The following is a 19,294-nucleotide window of genomic DNA, read 5'->3' on the forward strand; positions in this document are numbered from 1 at the left end:
GGGGCAGAAGTTTCCAACTTTGGACAATGGGCTTGGGGAAAGAGCAATATATAGATATCATTTGGTTATTCCCACTTTCCAAAAGTCCACTCCTTATGAAAAAGAAAGAATGTTAACATTATTTGAGAGGAATTTGATTTAGTTTGCAAAGTGAAGCTTGTTCTTATTTGTAAACGGAGTGAGATTTTATCTTGTGTTTCTATAAATAAGCAGGATTTAATTTCTAAATTTTTTTGCATCACCCTCCTGATGGAATCCCACACTTGTGGAAGGAGCAAAGGTATTGGGTATCATAGGGAAAACTTCAGCTTTGTTCCCCAATTAACTAACAGACCCCCCCTTATAAAAGTCCACACTTATCTCAATATCTCCCTTCCTAGAATATCCTAAAGTATGAGGTCCAATTAAGTAATTTACCCTGTTAAACAGGCTATTTGGTAACTGCCCTCCCTTCTGTAGGTAAAGGTATGGACTGATATGCACTGACAGCCAGACTTAAAAGAATCATGTCTCTGCTTTGACTACAGCTACTCCTTGCTGCCGTTGTAACAACCTAGTCTGCCTAGTGGTTAAGCTGTCCTTACCCTCCTAAGGAAACATGTTCCTACATACAGGCTTTTTTGTGCTTCATAGCCACAATCTTGCTTTCTATTACATAGACAAAGGAGTCTATATTACTGTGTTTCCCCAAAAATAAGACCTAACATGATTTTCGGGGTAGGTCTTAATATAAGCCCTAGTCCCTGGAAGCCTAACCCAAATGTCCTTGTATTCGCTGGCAGCAGCCCTGGCCCCTCCCCCCATGCAGCCAATCCCTTGCTGACCTTTCCATCTCTCCTTTCTGTCCGACCCCCGCCGACCCACCAACCATGAGACCTACAAAGAGCAGCATCGGCAGCACTCTAATTAGGCTGCTTTGTGGCCTTCTCAAGCCAGGGCATTTCCTCTGCCACATCACTGATGATGTCATCAGTAACACGGCACAAGGAAGACCCCAGCGGGAGAAGGCCGTAAAGCAGCTTGTTTAGAGTGCTGCTGACACTGCTCTTTGGAGGGAGGTATGTAGGTCTCGCAGTCAGTGGGGTTTAGATGGGAGGGAGAGATGGAAGGATGGGAGGGTCAGCGGGGGTTCGGCAGCTGGGGCGGGGGGCTGCTCAAGGGTTCTGCTGCACAGAAGGGAGGAATAGAAGCTGTGCAAGGGTTCTGTTGCACCAGGGAGGGAGATATGGAGGGATAGAAAGATACTGCAGAGGGAAGGCACAAGGGGATGGGTGAGAGAGGAGGAAAGATGCTGCACATGTGGGAGAGAGGAAGAATTGGGGTGAAGGAGAGGAAGGGAGAGATAATCGTGTACATGAAAAAAATAAGCTCTACCCCGAAAATAAGCCCTAATGCATATTTTGGGCCCCAAATTAATATAAGACACTGTCTTATTTTGGGGGGGGAAACACAGTAGGTGATCAATCACTTCTTTCAGCTCCTTCACCAATGAAGTATAGTACCGCCTTAAGTTTTTCTTTCTGCAAGCGAAATGAGAAAGTGTGTTATGATCTGCTCTGTTTGATTTGTATTATTTCCAGGAGTGTTTTGTTTTAGTGCTTAGTTGTTTTTGGGGTTTTTTGAGGCTTCAGTGTCAAAAGGACCCCATATTTGGGGTTACTCTGCCTGGGAGATGATGCAGGCTCCACAAGGGTGGGCTGCAGCTTGCAGGGCAACCCTCAGGTGTATCTGATAAGCCAGCTTGCTTTGTGCTTTTTCAAAGCTTGGGGTCTGTTCCCCTGGGAACCAGTTCACCTTCTGATTTATTAGATGCCTGAGCGCAGGTGGTGGGACCCCTGTGTGAATTGGGTTAAGGGAGCCAGCTGCTTTTTTTTTCCCCAAAGTCTTTATTCATTTTTCATCTTACATCAAGTACACAATATTACATCATTTAAATGTATACACATCACTTGAATTTCTTTCAATTATTATCTTAAATACATAAATTTATTCCCTCCCCACCCACCCATCCCACAAATATTTTAATCATAAATTTCGTATAAATATTAGCCAGCTGCCTTTTAATATCTATCTGTAGCAATGCGAGGATCTGTTGGGGGTGGAGTCCTCCATCGATGTCCGTCGGACTAGCAGCCCAACAATCTCCATTTGTGGATTGATTCCAACAAAGATTTGAGGCAGAAAGTATTCTCCACTCAGTCTAAAGCAAAGGAAAATTGTGTGTGTTGGGGGGGGGGGACAGTTCAATCATTTTTAAGGGTTTCTAGGGCCAAAGCTAGGGTCCCTTTCCTCCAAAATCCCTTTCCCTAAATTGTTTGAACTTCAGGTGAGCCTCCATGAACCATTTGTTTGTATGAATTCGCTGGCAGTGGCCATCTTAGATTTTAAATGATTTTTTATTTTTTTCTAAAGCCTCAATCTGCCCCAAAACTCCTCGATTTTGACTCAAAATCGACTGAGTGAACTCCTCAGACTGTTCTGCCCCTATATCATACCAATTTTGTGCATGTCAGGGAGGGGCAGGGGGTCTGAATGATAGGAAGAAAATACATTCCAAAGCCCACAAACAGCAAAGACGCAAAACCCAAGTGTGTGGACACTGTGGAGCCCAAGAGAAGCCAGTCTGAAGTCCTGCATGGATCTGTGGAGCCACCTGTTCAAGGATTTACCCCTGAGTTTGTGAATCTCCTGTGGTAAGCGTATCTAACAGGTACAGGGTGCACTTCGCTGCCCAGGGGCGTGCTGGCATTTGATCAAGGGGAGATGCCTCTTAAAGAAGCTTGTTCTGCGTCATGAAATATGGTACTCGGTGTTATCCCAGGACAAGCAGGCAGCATATTCTTAACGTATGGGTGACGTCACCGACGGAGCCCCGGTACGGACACTTTTAACTAGAAAGTTCTAGTTGGCCGCATTGCGCATGCGCGGGTGCCTTCCCACTCGACGGAGGAGAGCGTGGTCCCCAGTTTCTTCGTTTCCGCAAAGCAAAGAAGACGCATGTGCTTTCAACGGCCGTTGAAAAGCTAGTTTCTGCCTTCCCGCTCGCGTAATTTTTCGTTTTTCTTCTAATTTTTCCTTTCGGATTCCCTATTTTTACTTACAAAAAAAAAAAAACTCGTCCAGTTTTCTTTATTTTTTCAGGCCGACCCCATACAGGCCTCCGGAATCGATTTTGCGGAGGCCGTGTTTCCCTTCATGCCCCCTCAACCGGGCTTTAAGAAGTGCCAGCAGTGTGCACGCCCGATCTCTCTCACCGACCCGCACAATTGGTGCCTGCAGTGCCTGGGTCCAGAGCATCGGGCTGACACTTGCACCCGCTGTGCTACGCTTAAAAAGCGCACATTAAAAAACAGGCAGATCCAGCAAAATCTTTTATTCGGTATCGGATCTGCCATGGAACCTGCTGCGACGTCGACGGCACCACAAAAGTCGGCACCCACGACGTCAACACCACCAGACCCTTCTTCGGGGTCTTTGGGCCCAGGTAAGCCGGCTAAGAAGCCTTCCACTTCCCTTGAGCGCCCACCTGCCACGGTTGCGACACCGGCCCTTCTGGCACCGCACCGACCCCGCAAACGCTCCGCTCTGATATCGGTGAGTGCCTCATCATCGGCCTCCTCATCGCCGGAGCGTAGAGCGGCACCTATGGTACCGAAGAAGAAAAAAGCGGTACCGGTGCCCCCCCTGGATGACCACATCGCTGCCATACTCCAAAACCAATTACAGGAGCAGCTCCAGCAACAACTCCAACAACTGTTGCCGGCGTTGCTGGCACCGCACCTTCCGGTACGGGACCGGTCCGAGCCTCGCACTGTCCCATCGATGTCGACCCCCTCAGTACCAATTAATACTTCCATGCCGGTGCTCTTGGCTGAAACACCTACAGTGCATACCCGTACTGCTGTCGACCCTTCCCGGTCCCAGGAACGACATCGTTCTTCCTCTCCCGGTACCGCCTTGGTGCGCTCAGGCAAATCTCTCTCAAAGACCCGCCATGCCGAGCCTTCCACACCGATGTCCAAACGTGCACACCCTGACGTTAGAGACCCAGACTTGTGGGAAGACTTCCCGCACGGTACCGAAGAGGACGCTTCGTCAACCGACGAAGAACCCTCCATGACCGATTCCGCCTCAAAACCAGAACAATCCTCTTTTTCTAAATTCCTTAGGGAGATGGCAGCAGCTCTTTCCATCCCCTTAGAGTCCGACTCTAAAAAGTCTCCGACTCTTAAAAAGTCTCAGGCTTTCCTCGATGCCCTAGACTTTGAGCAACCTCCCAAGGAATTTCTAAAGTTGCCCGTCCACGACATCTTACGGGAAACTTTCTATAAAACTGGGAGACTCCCCTCACTGTTCCCGGGGCCCCTTGCAAATTGGATAGCTTGTACCGGGTTATTCCAATCCCAGGGTTTGACAAACCTCAATTGCCCCACGAATCCCTCCTGGTGGAATCTACTTTGAAAAAGTCTCAGGGTTCCAGTGTATATGCCTCCACCCCTCCTGGCAGAGAGGGAAAAACTATGGATAAATTTGGTAAGCGCCTTTTCCAAAATGCCATGCTAGCCAATAGAGCCAACAACTACACCTTCCACTTCTCCTTCTATATGAAGCATCTGGTGCAACAGCTCTCATCCTTACAGAAGTATCTTCCTGAACATAAGGTCCCTCTCTTCCAGCAACAAATTTCCAGCCTCCTCCAACTCAGGAAATTCATGGTTCGCTCCATCTACGACTCGTTCGAGCTGACCTCCCGCGCATCTGCCATGGCGGTGGCTATGCGCCGTTTGGCATGGCTGAGAGTCTCTGACCTAGACATTAACCACCAGGACCGCCTGGCTAACGCACCTAGTCTGGGTGATGAACTCTTTGGAGAATCCCTGGACTCGACCACCCAGAAGCTCTCAGCGCACGAGACCAGGTGGGACACTCTGATCAAACCTAAAAAGAAGACTCCACCTGCTCGCCCCTACAGGCAACAGTCTTCTTACCAACGCAGGTTCTCGGCCAGACCTCTCAACCCGCCTCCACAACAGTCTCGCCGTCCTCGCCATCAGCCTCAGGCTCGCCCACAGACTCAACCTGCCAAGCCTCTTCCTTCATCAAAACCGTCTCAACCCTTTTGACTCCTTTCTCCAGAGCATAGCCAGTCTCCCACCTTCATCGCCTCTTCCTCAGCCGATCGGAGGACGCCTTCAACTCTTCCTCAGCCGTTGGGAGGTCATCACATCAGACCAATGGGTCCTCAACATCATTCGCCACAGCTACTCTCTCAACTTCCAGACTCTTCCACCAGACCATCCTCCCGTAGAGTCTGCTTCTCACTTCTCCCAAACCCCCCTCCTCCTGAGGGAGGTCCAATCCCTCCTTCTCCTCAATGCCATCGAAGAGGTACCTCCGGACCAAAGGGGTCAGGGATTCTACTCCCGCTACTTCCTGGTTCCCAAAAAAACAGGAGACCTTCATCCCATCCTCGATCTCAGGGACCTCAACAAGTGTCTGGTCAAAGAGAAGTTCAGAATGCTCTCCCTGGCCACGCTTTACCCTCTTCTCTCTCCCCACGACTGGCTATGCTCCCTAGACCTCAAGGAGGCCTACACTCACATCCCAATCCATCCGACTTCACGTCGCTATCTACGGTTTCAGATACAGCACCATCACTATCAGTACAAAGTGCTACCCTTTGTCCTCGCCTCATCATCCAGAGTGTTCACCAAATGCCTTATTGTGGTGGCGGCCTTCCTCAGGTCTCATGACCTTCAGGTGTTCCCCTACTTGGACGATTGGTTAGTGAAAGCACCTACGTCTCCTCTTGTGCTACTAGCCACTCAGCACACCATCTTCTTCCTCCACCTTCTGGGGTTCGAGATCAACTACCCCAAGTCGCATCTGCTTCCCACACAGCGACTTCAGTTTATTGGAGCGTCCTCGACACCACTCTGATGAGGGCGTTTCTCCCCTCAGACCGCCAACGGACCCTGCTCCACCTCTGCCATCACCTCTGCTTCATCGCTCCATTCCAGCTCGGCAAATGATGGTCCTCCTGGGCCACATGGCCTCGACAGTCCATGTACTTCCTCTGGCGCGACTCCACCTCAGGACACCTCAATGGACGCTGACCAACCAATGGTCACAGACTACGGATCCTCTTTCTCATCCCATCTCTGTGACATCGTCTCTTCAGCAATCTCTTCACTGGTGGTTGAACTCCTCCAATCTTTCCAGGGGTCTACTATTTCATCTACCCCCTCAGTCCATGATCATAACCACAGATGCCTCCCCTTATGCGTGGGGAGCTCACCTAGGAGATCTTCGCACCCAGGGTCTCTGGACCCCTCAGGAGCGTCAACATCACATCAATTTCCTGGAACTCGGAGCCATGTTCTATGCTCTCAAAGCCTTTCAGCACCTTCTCTACCCTCAGGTCCTTCTCCTGTGCACAGACAACCAGGTCGCCATGTACTACATAAACAAGCAAGGCGGCACCGGATCTCCCCTCCTCTGTCAGGAGGCCATCCGCATCTGGACCTGGGCCACGGCCCACAGTCTCTTCCTCAAGGCTGTCTATATCCAGGGCGAACAGAACTCCCTGGCCGACAATCTCAGTCGCATCCTTCAACCTCACGAGTGGACTCTGGATCCTCCCACGCTCCGCTCCATCTTTGCTCGCTGTGGCACTCCGCAGGTGGACCTCTTTGCAGCTCCTCACAACCATCAGCTGCCCCAGTTCTATTCCAGACTCTTCTCTCCTCACCGTCTGGCCCCGGATGCATTCCTGCTCGACTGGACGGATCGGTTCCTCTATGCCTTTCCTCCACTACCTCTGTTGTTGCGGACATTGTCCAAACTCCGCAGGTACAGAGCCACCATGATGCTCATCGCCCCTCGGTGGCCTCGCCAACACTGGTTCTCCCTCCTGCTCCAGCTCAGCTCCAGGGAGCCCATTCCTCTTCCTGTATTTCCTACTCTACTTACACAGCAGCATCAGTCTCTACTACATCCCAATCTGTCCTCGCTCCACCTGACAGCTTGGTTTCTCTCGGGCTGACCTCTCCAGAGAATCTGTCTCAGCCTGTCCGTCGTATTTTGGATGCCTCCAGGAAACCGGCCACCCTCCAATGTTACCATCAGAAGTGGACCCGGTTCTCCTCTTGGTGTCTACTTCATCATCACGATCCCACCTCATTGGAGGTGGAAACTGTACTGGACTATTTGCTTTCTCTCTCCGACGCTGGCCTCAAGTCTACCTCAATCAGAGTCCACCTCAGTGCCATCACTGCGTTTCATGAGCCTATCCTCAGAAAACCTCTCACGGCTCATCCCCTGGTTTCCCGGTTCATGAGAGGCCTCTTCAATGTCAAACCACCTCTGAAGCCTCCTCCAGTCGTCTGGGACCTGAATGTGGTTCTCTCAGCCCTCATGAAACCTCCATTTGAGCCTCTTGCCACAACTTCACTCAAATTTCTGACATGGAAGGTGCTTTTCCTCATTGCCATCACCTCTGCCAGGAGGGTTAGTGAGCTGCATGCACTGGTTGCTGACCCACCTTTCACGGTTTTTCACCATGACAAGGTGGTTCTGCGTACCCATCCTAAATTTCTTCCCAAGGTGGTCTCGGACTTCCACCTCAACCAGTCCATTGTATTGCCTGTCTTTTTCCCTAAACCCCACTCTCATCCTGGGGAACAGGCGTTACACACGCTGGACTGTAAGCGTGCCCTGGCATACTACCTTGACCGTACCAGAGCTCACCGCACGTCACCTCAGCTCTTTCTGTCCTTCGACCCTAACCGTTTAGGTCGTCCTGTCTCTAGACGAACGCTTTCCAACTGGCTTGCTGCCTGCATTGCGTTCTGTTATACTTGGGCCGGTCTCTCACTGGAAGGTGCTGTCACGGCCCACAGGGTCAGAGCTATGGCTGCTTCTGTGGCTTTCCTCCGCTCCACGCCCATCGAGGAGATCTGCAAAGCTGCCACTTGGTCCTCAGTTCACACATTCACTACTCACTACTGTCTGGATGCCTTCTCCAGACGGGATGGGCACTTCGGCCAATCTGTGTTACAAAATTTATTTTCCTAATGGCCAACCATCCCTCCTCCCTCTCTGTTAGCTTGGAGGTCACCCATACGTTAAGAATATGCTGCCTGCTTGTCCTGGGATAAAGCACAGTTACTTACCGTAACAGGTGTTATCCAGGGACAGCAGGCAGATATTCTTACGACCCACCCACCTCCCCGGGTTGGCTTCTTAGCTGGCTTATCTTAACTGGGGACCACGCTCTCCTCTGTCAAGCGGGAAGGCACCCGCGCATGCGCGGTGCGGCCAACTAGAACTTTCTAGTTAAAAGTGTCCGTACCGGGGCTCTGTCGGTGACGTCACCCATACGTTAAGAATATCTGCCTGCTCTCCCTGGATAACACCTGTTACGGTAAGTAACTGTGCTATATGTAATAACCTTTGCTCTGTAACATGAAATATGCTATTTGGTAAGGTTAGGCTTTAAAGGAGAGTAGATTTCTGTCATTTGTTAGTGTAGTTTGTATTGTTTTATTATGTATGCTCTTGTAATCTGCTTTGGATAAAGGCAGACTAGAAATAAACTAAAAACTAAACTCTTATGGAAGTCTCCTTGCCACAGAGAAAACTGACTCCCAGCCTAAGTGACCAAGCGGAACAGGACTGAGATGATTTAAGGTCATGCCTTTATTGTCCCAGAGCTTAGCTGCTTTTGTAGAGGATTCCGGTTCCCTGTCAGGGACTTGGAGTCAAGAGGCGATAATTGCACTCAACCAGGGAGAAGATCCATCGGTGTGGTTTTTCAAGTCAGCTACCGTCCCACATGTTGTTACAGATGTGCTTAGCGAGTTGAAGTTGGAGCCTCGACAGCCATCCATCTCACAGTGCATGGTCATGACCGGCACAGATGCTCAGAACACATTTTTTCCTGCTCATCTGGATATCACCTTGCTGGTCACTGAGCAATGGGAGACTCCCTAAAGGTGGCAAAAACTATATCCAGACTTTATCCTATGGCTCCAGAATTTCATTTGTTTAGTCAGCCTAAGATGGATTTCACGGTGGCTCAAGTAACTAAATATACTTCCCTTCCTAGTGAGGGAGGAGCGATGTTAAAAGATGCACAAGATTGTAAGATGGACGTGAGGCGAATGTGACATAGTAGTTAGAGCTACTACAGCTTCAGTACTCTGAGGTTGTGGGTTCAAATCCTGCTCCTTATGACCCTGGGCAAGTCACTTAATCCTCTACTGCCCCGGATACATTAAAATAGACTGTGATGACCTAGGGCAAGTCACTTAATCCTCCACTGCCCCAGATACATTAAATAGACTTTGAGCCCACCAGGACAGATAGAGAAAATGCTTGAGTACCTGACTTGTAACCCCTTTCTGAGCTCCTTTGGGAAGATGGGCTAAAGAAAAATGAATAAATGTGGTTCTTAAGAGGCAATTTAAAGTGCTAACTTTGGGGATCAAAGCTACAGTGGCAGCATTGTTTGTGGCATGTGCCTGCCACACCAAGTTAAGGCAGAATCCTGCTGGAGAGGAGACCGTCTGCCTCAAGCTGGAGTGGGTGGATTATATAACAACAGAGTCATGAGCAAGATGTCGGCGCATACCATTTCTTGATGTGCATACACTGCTCCCACTATATACAAACTTCTTTCATGCATGTTCGTTGGGGATATCCTGAAAACCTGACTGGCGTAGTGGTTTTGCCACCCTAAATCTTTGCCAGATAGCAGATATCAGTGACCTGCCAAGGAAGGCAGAGGCAATTTTCATTCTTCTATTACTACTACTACTAATCATTATTAATATTTTTTGATATTATTTTTATTAGTGCAAAACCAGTACCATCACAGCAAGAAATAAAACTGTTAACATAAGCAGGAAACCCTGATGAAAACAAATACATTCCCACTGGAAAAAAACATCTAGAAGTAAAATCTTTCATTAAAGTTGCTATATAAAATGACTACATTAAAGTACAAATGAGTAGAAAGAAAACCCTGAAAGTCCTTTCTTTGTCATCACTGCACATTTGTGTAATATAAGGAAACAAAATAAGCATCCATCACCTATTTCCCTCACGTAAAAGAAAAGAAAAAATCCACCAGACACATCCTATGCATCCCTCACTCACTCCACCCCCACTCACTCCATCTGGGAGTCTTCCTTTTGTTTTTGTTTATGTACACTATCTTTGGGCAACATGGGAGGATGGGGTTAAGACTTGACCCCAGAGTTACCCAAAAGCCATCATAAAGTCAAGCATTGTTACCACAGACACAAATAATATAAAATTTGAGGAGTCTGTCTTTTTTACAAGGCTAGTTCCCTGTGTCCCTCTTCTCTTTTCTTCTGTTAAGCGGAGATCAATTGCTTTGGTACAAATAAGAGGGCACTACACAGTACTGCATTGGTGAAGGAGAAGGAGCTGAAAGATGTGATTTGACATCTTTCCTTCTGCAACAGTCTGCAAGCACAGATTGATCACCTAATGTATAGACAGACTCCTGGTATTAACAGAGATTATTATTCAGGTAAGAAGCTAATCTTTCAATACCTTCTGCCTGTATAGTGGTAGCACTGGGCAAACACCTTCAAAGCTTATGGGTCAATTGCACTGATCTTGTATAGCAGGCCTTCAAAGTTAGAGTCTAGCATGGTTTGGAAACTTACCAGAACTGAGTTAATGGAGAGCAACAGGTGAATGTAAGATCTAAGGAAAAGCTCTAGATAGATTCTGTACCATGTTGGGATATACAGTGGTACCTTGGTTTATGAGCATAATTTGTTCCAGAAGCATGCTCTTAAACCAAAACACTCGTATATCAAAGCAAATTTTCCCATAAGAGTTAGTGTAAACTTGAACAATTCGTTCCACATCCCCAAAAACTTAATTACCATTAGGGACGCCTCCACCGCTGCCTCTGCCATCCACGCGGCTCCTCCAATTCTCCTCCTCTGCTGCTATTCACTGCCTCTCACTGCGAGTGGTGCTCGCTAAGCAAACGCCGCCACAGAGCCCGACTGGACACTGTTGGCTCTGCCGCTCCTGGATGCTACACCCCTCCCCACGGATGCCACTTCCCCCTCTGCTTGGACTCTCAAGTGCTGGCTCACTCCTGCCGGACGCACCCCAACTCCCATGCTCCACCCGAGGCCACCGGCACTGTTATCGCCTCTTCCCCCCCCCCCCTCCCCGACTGGTCCTGTCCTTACCCCTGCACCGCCGATGATAAAAGTGCCTGCCGCCGGTCTGCTGCTGAGCCTTGAGCATCTGCGCATGCTCAGGCCTTCTGATCTCACCCTCTCCGAGATTCTCATGAGAATCTCGGAGAGGGTGAGATCAGAAGGCCTGAGCATGCTCAAGGCTCAGCAGCAGACCGGCAGCAGGCACTTTTATCACCGGCGGTGCAGGGGTAAGGACGGGGCCAGTTGGGGAGGGGGGGAAGAGGTGATAGAAGTGCCGGTGGCCTCGGGGGGAGCAATACTGTTGGTTCCCGCGGTCAGGTCAGGTCAGGTGGGGGCTCGCAAATTGAGTCAATGCTCGGTTTACAAATCAAAAGTTTGCTGAGTGTTTTGCTCGTCTTGCAAAACACTCGCAAACCGGGTTACTCGTAAACCAAGGTTTGACTGTAGTTATTTGCAACTTTCTCCCAAGGACTTTGATTTTATTCTAGCCTTTTAGTCTTTAATTTTTTTCATTTGTTTTCTTCCTTTGTTTTGCCTTTAGTCCTACCTTTTGCATTTCCCTCCTCCATAGTCTTCCCTCCTTTCATCCCCTCCAGGCTATTGAGCAATCATCCTCTGAGGAGGAGCATAAGGTCAGTACATAATATAGCTGGAGGTTGGAGAAGAGATTGGTGGCAAGTCATTAGAAGCTGGCAGTTTCCTGTCATGATGAAAGCAAATTCTGAAGAAACTGCCATGGCTAGTCTGGCTTTCCAGATATCCACAATGAATATGTATATGATAAATCTGTGTCCAGATTTTTATGAATATCCATTGCGAATATCCTGAAAAACGTGCTGGTTGATCCTAAAGACTTAATTAAAGAACTACTAAACTAGAGAAAATTACTTGGAAATTAGCTGAGAAGGAGGCATGTGTATTGTTTAATAGTGAAACTTTCTGAGCTATAAATTCTAGAGTTTGGAACAGATTGTCTGCCAGTAAATCATGCCCAATCTCTTCTCTTTTTGCAAAAAAAAAGTTGGGGAGAAGTCTCAGAATTTAGTGGGAAAGTGTGTGTGCTTCTCTTAACATTCCTTGTAAACTGGCAGTTGACTTATTTTGTTTTTGCAGGTGGGAACAAATGGCACCTTGTTCTACAAGGAGGTGGTGTAAGTGTCCCGTAGCAGAATAAGTTGTCTAGCGTTTGAGGCACTAATGTCATACCAACATTAATTCACTAAATGGGATCTTCACCTAATGGTGGCACTTCAGCATTCTTGTGCTTTGCAGGACTAGAGGGTTCTAATTTTACTATATGCATTTGCAGAGTTAATTGCATTTAAACAATGTTTTATTTTAGATATGCTGGTTAGTCTTTGAATAATACAATGGCAGAATTGAAAACAGTCTCTTAATTTTGTAGTCTCACCCTTTGGTTTTGTTTCAAAAATGAACTGTTTCTCATTGCCAAGAATGAATTTGGGGTTTGATTTTTGATCATCTGTACTCCACCCCTCTATCCCAGAGCTTGCTGGATCAATACTTGTATACTGAGAGAAGGTGACTGGCCATTAGGGGCTGGAGTGCTCCTGTGAAGATTTCGCCATAACGAAGCACATGAGGCTCAAGTTTCTGAATGTTTAGAAGAAATTTTAACAGTCACAATAAAAAGGGGGCCAAAAAAATCCCACTGAAAAAGAGGGAAGACACAGCACAGTGGGGAAAAACTCAACCAGGAATGGTTGAACAGATTATAAAAGATGCACAAATAAATGAATCGCACAATGGGTGAATATATATATGTGTGTGTATGTATGTGTATATATATGTGTGTGTGTGTATGTATGTGTATATGTATGTGTATATGTGTTTATCCCAGGACAAGCAGGCAGCATATTCTTTACGCATGGGTGACGTCACCGACGGAGCCCACGGTACGGACCTTTTTACTAGAAAGTTCTAGTTGGCCGCACCGCGCGTGCGCGAGTGCCTTCCCGCCCGACGGAGGAGAGCGTGGTCCCCAGTTTCTTCGTTTCCGCGGAGCGAAGAAGACGTGCGTTTTTCAACTCCGATTGAAAACCTCTTTTTGCCTTCCCGCTCGCGTTCTTTTTTCGTTTATTTACCTTCGGGTTGCTTTTTTATTTCATTTCCAAAAAAAAAAAAAAAAAAAAATATTTTCTTTTTGTTTCGTTTTTTGTCTTTGCCCCGGCGGGGCCTGTTGTCACGATCCAGGCCTCGGGGTTTGATTTTGCGGAGGCCGTGTTTCCATTCATGCCCCCGCAGCCCGGTTTTAAGAAGTGCCAGCGGTGTGCACGCCCGATCTCCCTCACTGACCCACACAATTGGTGTTTACAGTGTTTGGGACCGGAGCATCGGGCGGACTCGTGCACCCGCTGTGCCACTCTTAAAAAACGCACTTTGAAGAATCGCCAAATCCAGCAAAATCTGCTGTTCGGCACCGGCCCGACTATGGACTCGACTTCTTCAACTGCGGCACCATCGAAGTCGGCACCGACCACCTCGACACCGCCTGACATCACATCGGCGCCACCGGCGCCAGGTAAGCCGGCTAAGAAGCCTTCCACCCTTGAGCGCCCTCCCACCTCGGTGGCGACACCGGCTCTTTCGGCTCCACGCCGAACTAAAAAGCGCTCCGCTCCGATATCGGTGAGTGCCTCGTCATCGGCCTCCTCATCGCCGGAGCGTAGAGCGGCACCCATGGAACCAAAGCAGAAAAAAGTGGTTCCGGTGCCACCCCTGGATGACCGCATTGCGGCCATCCTCCAGGATAAGTTGCAGGAACAACTCCAAACGCAACTTAAACAGCTCTTGCCCTCTATCCTGGCACCGCTGCTTTCGGTACCAGACCGGCCCGAGCCCCACACCGTCCAACCGGTATCCACGCCATCGGTACCTATGGACCCATCCATGCCCATTCTCTCGGCACCGCATATCCATGCCCATGCCGAGGCCGTCGCTCTGACGACATCCGATCCTCCTCGGGACCGAGCGGAACACCGGTCTTCCCGCGAACCTGACCGGCACCGTTCTTCCCGGGACCGAGACAGACACAGGTCTTCATCCCCCGGTACCGTCTCGGTACGCTCAGGCAAGTCTCGGTCTAAAGCTCATCATACCGAGCCTTCCACTCCAGTCTCTCGGCACGCACACACCGATGTCAGAGACCCGGACCTCTGGGAGGAATCTCCCCTCGGTACCGAAGAGGATGCATCGTCGTCGGACGAAGAGCCCTCGGCCCCCGATACCACATCTAAACCTGAGCAATCTTCCTTTTCGAAATTCCTCAGGGAGTTATCGGGGGCCTTATCTTTGCCTCTGGAATCTGATTCCAAGAAATCACAAGCTTTCCTGGAGGCATTAGATTTCGATCAACCCCCTAAGGAGTTCCTGAAGTTACCCGTGCATGACATCCTACGGGAAACTTTTTATAAAAATTGGGAAAATCCATTAACTGTCCCTGGGGCACCCCGTAAACTGGATAGCCTTTACAGGGTTATTCCAATCCCGGGATTTGATAAACCCCAGCTGCCCCATGAATCTCTCCTGGTTGAGTCCACTTTAAAAAAGACTCAAGGCTCCAGTGTCTATGCCTCTACCCCTCCTGGCAGGGAGGGCAAAACTATGGACAAGTTTGGCAAGCGGCTCTACCAGAATGCCATGCTTGCCAACAGGGCAAACAATTACTCTTTCCACTTTTCATTCTACCTGAAACATCTGGTAATGCAACTCTCCGCCATGCAAAAGTACATGCCGGAGCACAAGGTCCCACTATTCCAGCAGCACATCTCCAGCCTGCTTCAACTTAGAAAATTTATGGTACGCTCCATCTATGACTCCTTTGAGCTCACCTCTCGTGCATCTGCCATCGCTGTGGCCATGCGCCGCCTGGCCTGGCTCAGGGTCTCTGATCTGGATGTCAACCATCAGGACCGACTAGCCAACGCCCCATGTATGGGAGACGAATTGTTCGGAGAGTCTCTGGATACCACCACACAAAAACTCTCCGCCCATGAGACCAGATGGGATACTCTCATTAAACCAAAGAAGAAGGCCCCTCCTGCTCGGCCTTACAAACCACAGTCTTCTTACCAGCGCAGGTTCTCCGCTAGGCCGCTTAACCCGCCTTCACAGCAACCTAGGCGGGCTCGCCAACAACACCACAACCAGGCTCGTGCACAGTCTAATCAACCTGCCAAGCCTCTTCCTCCTGCCAAACCTTCTCAGCCCTTTTGACTCCTCTCTCCAGGGCTTAGCCAGTCTTCCACCCTCATTGCCTCTCCCTCAACCAATCGGGGGCAGGCTCCACATTTTTCTCAGCCGTTGGGAGGTCATCACATCGGACCAGTGGGTCCTCAACATCATCCGCCACGGCTACTCTCTCAACTTCCAGACTCTTCCACCAGACAATCCTCCCGTAGAGTCTGCTTCTCTTTCAACTCAAACCCCCCTCCTCCTGAGGGAGGTCCAATCCCTCCTTCTCCTCAATGCCATCGAAGAAGTACCTCTGGAACAAAGGGGCCGGGGATTCTACTCCCGTTACTTTCTGGTTCCAAAAAAGACAGGAGACCTACGTCCCATTCTCGATCTCAGGGACCTCAACAAATGTCTTGTCAAGGAGAAGTTCAGAATGCTCTCCCTTGCCACGCTTTACCCTCATCTCTCTCAGAACGACTGGCTATGTTCCCTGGACCTCAAAGAGGCCTACACTCACATACCAATCAATCCAGCTTCACGTCGCTACCTAAGATTCCAGGTGCACCATCGCCATTATCAGTACAAAGTGCTACCTTTTGGCCTCGCTTCATCACCCAGGGTGTTCACCAAATGCCTCATTGTGGCGGCGGCCTTCCTCAGGTCTCACAACCTCCAGGTGTTTCCCTACTTGGACGATTGGTTGGTGAAAGCACCTACGTCTCCGCTTGTGCTACAAGCCACTCATCAGACCATCTCTCTCCTCCACCTCCTGGGGTTCGAGATCAACTACCCCAAGTCGCATCTGCTTCCCACGCAGCGCCTTCAGTTCATTGGAGCAGTTCTCGACACCACACTAATGAGGGCGTTTCTCCCCTCCGACCGTCAGCGGAACCTGCTCCGCCTGTGTCGTCAGGTGCTCCTTCATCACTCCATTTCTGCCAGACAGATGATGGTCCTCCTGGGCCACATGGCCTCGACGGTGCATGTGCTTCCCCTGGCACGACTCCACCTCAGGACACCTCAATGGACTCTGGCCAACCAATGGTCGCAGACCTCGAACCTTCTTTCTCATCCCATCTCTGTGACATCGTCTCTTCAGCAATCTCTACAATGGTGGTTGAACTCCTCAAATCTTTCCAGGGGCCTTCTTTTTCATCTGCCCCCGCATTCCATGACCATCACCACGGATGCCTCCCCTTATGCATGGGGAGCTCACCTGGGAGACCTACGCACCCAAGGTCTTTGGACCCCGCAGGAGCGTCTTCATCACATCAATTTCCTGGAACTACGAGCCATGTTCTATGCTCTGAAGGCCTTCCAGCACCTTCTTTGCCCTCAGGTTCTGCTCCTGTGCACGGACAACCAAGTTGCCATGTACTACATCAACAAACAGGGCGGCACCGGATCTCGCCTCCTTTGTCAGGAGGCTCTTCGCATTTGGACCTGGGCCACGGCCCGCAGTCTCTTCCTCAAGGCTGTCTACATCCAGGGCGAACAGAACTCCCTGGCCGACAATCTCAGCCGCATCCTTCAACCTCACGAGTGGACTTTGGACCCTCCCACGCTCCACTCCATCTTTACTCGCTGGGGCACTCCGCAGGTGGACCTATTTGCAGCTCCTCACAACCATCAGCTGCCCCAGTTCTGCTCCAGACTCTTCTCTCCTCATCGTCTGGCCCCGGATGCATTCCTTCTCGACTGGACGGATCGGTTCCTCTATGCCTTTCCTCCTCTACCTCTGATGTTGCGGACTTTATCCAAACTCCGCAGGGACGGAGCCACCATGATCCTCATAGCTCCCCGGTGGCCTCGTCAACACTGGTTCTCCCTCCTGCTTCAGCTCAGCTCCAGGGATCCCATTCCTCTGCCTGTGTTTCCTACTCTACTTACACAGCAACATCAGTCTCTACTACATCCCAATCTGTCTTCGCTCCACCTGACAGCTTGGTTTCTCTCGGGCTGACCTCTTCAGGAAATCTGTCTCAGCCTGTCCGTCTCATTTTGGACGCCTCCAGGAAACCGACCACCCTCCAATGTTACCATCAGAAGTGGACCAGGTTCTCCTCTTGGTGCCTCCGTCATCATCACAATCCCACCTCTTTAGCGGTGGAAACTGTTCTGGACTACTTGCTCTCCCTGTCCAACGCAGGCCTCAAGTCTACCTCTATTAGAGTCCATCTCAGTGCCATCACGGCTTTTCATGAACCTGTCTTAGGAAAACCTCTCACGGCTCACCCTCTGGTTTCCCGATTCATGAGGGGCCTCTTCAACATCAAACCACCTCTGAAGCCTCCTCCGGTCGTCTGGGACCTGAATGTGGTTTTATCTGCCCTCATGAAACCTCCCTTTGAGCCGCTTGCCACAACTTCGCTCAAATTTCTGACATGGAAGGTTCTTTTCCTCATTGCCATCACCTCTGCCAGGAGGGTTAGTGAGCTTCATGCACTGGTTGCCGATCCACCGTTCACTATTTTTCACCATGACAAGGTGGTTCTGCGCACCCATCCAAAGTTCCTTCCAAAGGTGGTCTCAGCTTTTCACCTCAACCAGTCCATTGTGTTGCCTGTTTTCTTTCCGAAACCTCATTCACATCCCGGAGAACAGGCATTGCACAGTCTTGACTGCAAGCGTGCCCTGGCTTACTATCTTGATCGTACAAGGGCTCACCGCTTGTCCCCTCAGCTCTTCCTGACCTTCGACCCAAATCGTTTGGGTCGACCGGTCTCTAAACGGACGCTATCCAACTGGCTTGCAGCTTGCATCGCGTTCTGTTACGCTCGGGCCGGTCTGTCACTAGACGGCGCTGTCACGGCCCACAGGGTAAGAGCTATGGCCGCTTCTGTTGCTTTCCTCCGTTCCACACCCATTGAGGAAATCTGCAAGGCGGCCACCTGGTCCTCAGTTCACACATTCACTACTCACTACTGTCTGGATGCTTTCTCCAGACGGGATGGGCACTTCGGCCAATCTGTACTTCAGAATTTATTTTCCTAATGGCCAACCATCCCCCCTCCCTCTTTGTTAGCTTGGAGGTCACCCATGAAACATAGAAACATAGAAACATAGAAAGATGACGGCAGAAAAGGGCCACAGCCCATCAAGTCTGCCCACTCTATTGACCCACCCCATTGAGTGCTAGTGACCCTGTTCCTTAACTTGGCCCTTGTAGGGATCCCACGTGTATGTCCCATTTATTCTTAAAATCAAGCACGCTGGTGGCCTTGATCACCTGCACCGGAAGTTTGTTCCAGTGATCTACCACCCTTTCCGTGAAGAAATACTTCCTTGTGTCACCACTAAATTTCCCCCCTCTGAGTTTGAGGGGGTGCCCCCTTGTGACCGAGGGTCCCTTGGGAAAGAATATATCGTTTTCCATCTCGACGCGACCAGTGACGTACTTAAATGTCTCAATCATGTCGCCCCGTTCTCTGCGCTCCTCCAGGGTATAGAGCTGCAGTTTGCCCAGTCTTTCTTCGTATGAGAGACCCTTGAGTCCGGCGACCATCCTGGTGGCCATCCGCTGGACCGATTCAGCTCGAAGCACGTCTTTCCGGTAATGTGGCCTCCAGAATTGCACACAGTATTCCAGATGAGGTCTCACCATGGTTCTGTAGAGTGGCATTATGACTTCAGGTTTGCGGCTGACAAAGCTTCGATTGATACATCCAATCATTTGCCTTGCCTTAGATGAGGCCTTCTCTACTTGTTTAGCAGCTTTCATGTCTGCACTGATGATTACCCCCAAGTCCCGTTCCTCTGACGTTCTAGCTAGCGTTTCTCCATTCAAGGAGTATGTTCTACATGGATTTCCGCTGCCGAGATGCATGACCTTACATTTATTAGCGTTGAAGCCCAGCTGCCATGTCGAGGACCAGTTTTCC

At 49.8% G+C, this 19,294-nt stretch overlaps 1 protein-coding gene across 1 annotated transcript in view; it reads left to right on the plus strand.

The window, feature by feature from the left end:
* Window positions 1–19,294, plus strand: part of LOC117367168 (putative cation exchanger C521.04c) — a 142,287-nt gene that overhangs the window by 74,559 nt on the left and 48,434 nt on the right. The window contains exon 14 of the mRNA XM_033959498.1: window positions 12,330–12,367. Coding sequence (XP_033815389.1) covers window positions 12,330–12,367 — 38 coding nt within the window. The remainder of the gene's footprint in view (window positions 1–12,329; window positions 12,368–19,294) is intronic.

This window comes from Geotrypetes seraphini, chromosome 9, assembly GCF_902459505.1.
Source record: "Geotrypetes seraphini chromosome 9, aGeoSer1.1, whole genome shotgun sequence".
Classification (NCBI taxonomy): domain Eukaryota; kingdom Metazoa; phylum Chordata; class Amphibia; order Gymnophiona; family Dermophiidae; genus Geotrypetes; species Geotrypetes seraphini.